This window comes from Pecten maximus, chromosome 15, assembly GCF_902652985.1.
Source record: "Pecten maximus chromosome 15, xPecMax1.1, whole genome shotgun sequence".
Classification (NCBI taxonomy): domain Eukaryota; kingdom Metazoa; phylum Mollusca; class Bivalvia; order Pectinida; family Pectinidae; genus Pecten; species Pecten maximus.
In genome coordinates, this window is record NC_047029.1 from 21625220 (window position 1) to 21629050 (window position 3831).

Genomic DNA, 3831 nt, shown 5'->3' on the forward strand with positions numbered 1-3831 from the left:
CACTGTTCAACAATGTACAACAATAAATTCACTAATTAGCAACAGAATTAGAAACGATGATACATATTGATGAAGTTTAAGCACCGATGTCATTAACTCTTTTGGAAATATTTTAATTTCCTGTCCAATATTAAGTCAGACGTTTTAGCGATGCACCATATGATGCTTACCACTCTGAACCCCACCCCCAGTTACTCTCTAATTACATTTCTCCGTTCAGATATCTTTTGTTATATCTTTGTAACATTCTTTTTGGACAATCAGCAAAGATAGCAAGCGTATCACCCGACTGTGAAAGATACCAGGATAAAGCTATGACTACACTAAATCTTCAACAGCTGTCATTGATCAGGAGTGTTTTGCCCTTTTGACTTTGATGACATGCGTGCATATCTTTTCTATATAAACTCTTAAATACCATAAACTCGACCTATTACTGCATCAACGATCGCATTGGTAAGTGCCGCGTTCTTTAGTCGAAGAAGTATTTCTTTTCCATTATATCTTAGAAATTCGAATAGTAATAACCTATTATTGAGTTTGAACATAAGGACGTTAACTGGAAGCTCTTTAATATCTATATTTACATAAAAATATAAAGGAATTAAACATGTTTAGTTTGGACGATTGTAGCTAATTATCAATGTCGTGACACAATTTTCTGCTCCTAATATTTATTGCAAAATAATACATTGCATAATTGCCTTTAGTCATTTATTCGAGATTTATTTTATTATAGTTTCTTTTTCAGCCTTTTTGTCATTTGGATTTTTGATGACACTTAAAAGTTGCACAAGACATTTAAACAAATCTGAAAAGGATTTAACTTTTACTGCTAAATAACGGTATCGCTAAAAACTGTCTTACTGCTAAACCTGTTTCTGATGATTTAAGCAAATATTTTTAATTGTTTTTGCTTTAAATTAAAAGATTATTAATCCTATGTTTCCAAACAATTTCTTTGCATGTTCAAAAGTCATTAAATTAAGTATTAGCGTAGTGTCGATTTTAATGTTCAAATGATATTTACAAGATGTTTGTCTTTACACAATATACACTTTAATACGTATACCTCTTTTCTTCTCTACAAAAATATTGGATAATCTTTCAATCCTCTATGACAACTGTTGCCTTTTATGTTATATGCGTGGTGTTTGACTTATCATACAGATAGTGATATATTCAAAATACTTAATAAATAATATAGTTAAACGTATCACAATATTTTGCAAGAGAAGATATCTGTACTTCATTAAATTATACCCGACAAATGGTGAACCATCTGAAAGTCTCCTTCATGTATTCGATCACCAGTCGTTTCTACTTCTAATAAGATGACTTCGCTGATCGATAAACTTCCTCGAGATGGATTATGCTTACATTTAATATTGTGATGCGTTTCTTTTTCCCAAAGGTAACTAGTCTGTAAACTATACAAGTCGTCATGATGAAGTTGGCCATCTTTCTCCTTGTCGCTCTGCCCTTTGTCATGTCAGCATCACCGACGAAGCATGTCAACCCATTATTGAACAGTCTCTGTAAGTCAATTAACGCATAGTTTAATGACATATATATCGATGATCCTTCGATCCGACTTTACCACTCGGTTTGACTTTCTTTGGTTCCGAGTGTAAAATGAGTGTAAAATCTAGTTATATAATTAGTTTCTTCGAATATTTTTTTTTCATTACGCTATTGACCTCGAGATAAAAATGTTTGTATGTAACTCATGATATTATGATGATTTTATTACGCCATTTAAGTTTATTTCTTCCTCATTTACCATATAAAAAGTATGGTGTCCTAGAATATGTACTGTTGCATCTTTTCTTGTTCCTTGATGGACACACCTGTATCGATTGTTAGAAAATAATTAAGATAAAATGAACCAGGTTGATACTTTCATAATACTTTTTTTAATTTATGGCTATATCTAATTAAAATAAAATTCAACTTTGTAAAAACAAATCTAATTATTCTGACAGGAAACTATCCCATGTTCGATATTATAATAACGACAGCACAAATGAGTAATTCGTATTGTATTATGCCTATCATTGTTGAGGTTTGGTTTGGTTTGGTGTATTTAGTTTAACGTCCTATTAACAGCTAAGGTCATTTAAGGACGGCCTCCCGTGCGTGCGACATGCATGCGTGTGGTGAGTGCGTATGTGTGTTTTGGGAGGCTGCTGTATGTTCGTGTTAAGTCTCCTTGTGATAGGCCGGAACTTTTGCCGATTTATAGTGCTACCTCACTGAAGCATACTGCCCAAGGCACCCAGCAGCACACCCCACCCGGCCAATTATACTGACAACGGGCGAACCAGTCGTCCCACTCCAAATATGCTGACCGCTAAGCAGGAGTACAAATGTAGCAACTACCATTTTTAAAGACTCTGGTATGTATCGGCTAGGGGACAGAACCCAAAGCCTTCCTCACAGCGGCGAACGCTCAACTAAAGGCCAAAAGTGAGGCATTGTCAAGGGAGACATTAGGAAGAGAAAAAATAAGATCCCAAATTTAGTCGCCTCTTACGATCATGCAATGGGGCAGCAGGTACAATTCTTACGCCCTACCTGCAGGGCCGCATTGTTGAGGTAAACATAACGATGTTACAAGATGTATATTTAATCTATATATATATATACATGTATATAATATTCAGACAATACCAAATTTATCATGAATAGAAATAAAGAATAACAAGTGTAAATGTATTGTAGAAAAAATACAAAATAACGAATATTGCCTTATGTTTCAGTGAACATTTTCCACGCAGATGAGCTAAAAAGACTAGTTACAGATTTAGTTGCCGATCTTGGTTCTGACACTAGGGAGGGAGAATGTGAAAAAGAGTGTAACCATCTCGTAGACACCCAGTTTAGTGGTACAGTCAACGTCCTGTCACATCAAGTTTGTCCTCTGGCTTGTCATTCGTAAGTCTCATTCGATATCTCGTATTTTTAATTGAATCTTCATCTTCAAATTGTATTGATATTTTTTAAATAAGTAGAAAGTAATGTTATGTTATGCAGTGTACAATTCACATTTTTCCAGTAGATGTACAAATTGAAAAGCAGAGTTCTTTGATATTGGAGCAATGGTTCCATATATAGATAAAGCAGAACTAATATATAACAGACTAAATGACTGCTGTTAAAATCTATCTCGTTTCTCTGACAGGTTGCAGGAACTGACCCACTTCTTCCATATTGGTCCTCACACGACTACCGCCAGTGTGTAATGCGAAAAATATCTGACTAGACATGGATTTAAATTTCTTTCGTTTATGTCAATAAGCGGATGAGATAAACTGTTCGTTAATGTAAATATTGGTTGTAACGTATCAAATAAACTTACCGAAACAGAAACTGGTGTTTTTTTTACGTTTCAGTATTAGCCCTTGTAATTCGAATCGAAAAATGTTTCCGAGTGTGCGTAGAAAGGTTAAATAAATCAAATAAAATAAAATAACCCAAATTACGACAAATAGTGACGATTTTGATAAACAGCTGAAAAGCATAATAGGCATTGACAATTGGGTCTCCTACCCTCAATTTCCCAAAACTTTCAGAACAAAATGAAAAAAGTCTGAAATTACGATGATGTAGATTATCCGCAGGCACTTACTGAAAATAAATTATCTTTCTTAATGTTTTTTTGAATTTAACATCATTGTGTAATGTATATACAAAGAGTAGATTATAAAAGGAATACCATTTTTAGATATATGCTTTACATGTTTACTACAATTACATCTAAAATTACATATTTGTCTAAAAGTAAATGTATAGTAACAGGTTTGTAACACAGGCGCATGCATAGAAAAT

The 3831-nt window shown here is 33.7% G+C and overlaps 1 protein-coding gene across 1 annotated transcript; it reads left to right on the top strand.

Annotated features, from left to right (window-relative positions):
- Window positions 1-327: 327 nt before the first annotated feature.
- On the top strand, window positions 328-3368 carry LOC117343995. Its single transcript, XM_033906589.1, has 4 exons — window positions 328-456; window positions 1415-1538; window positions 2763-2937; window positions 3185-3368. The coding sequence occupies exons 2-4, from the start codon at window positions 1445-1447 to the stop codon at window positions 3243-3245; spliced, it is 330 nt and encodes a 109-aa protein (XP_033762480.1). The 5' UTR covers window positions 328-456; window positions 1415-1444; the 3' UTR covers window positions 3246-3368.
- The last annotated feature ends 463 nt before the right edge of the window (window positions 3369-3831 follow it).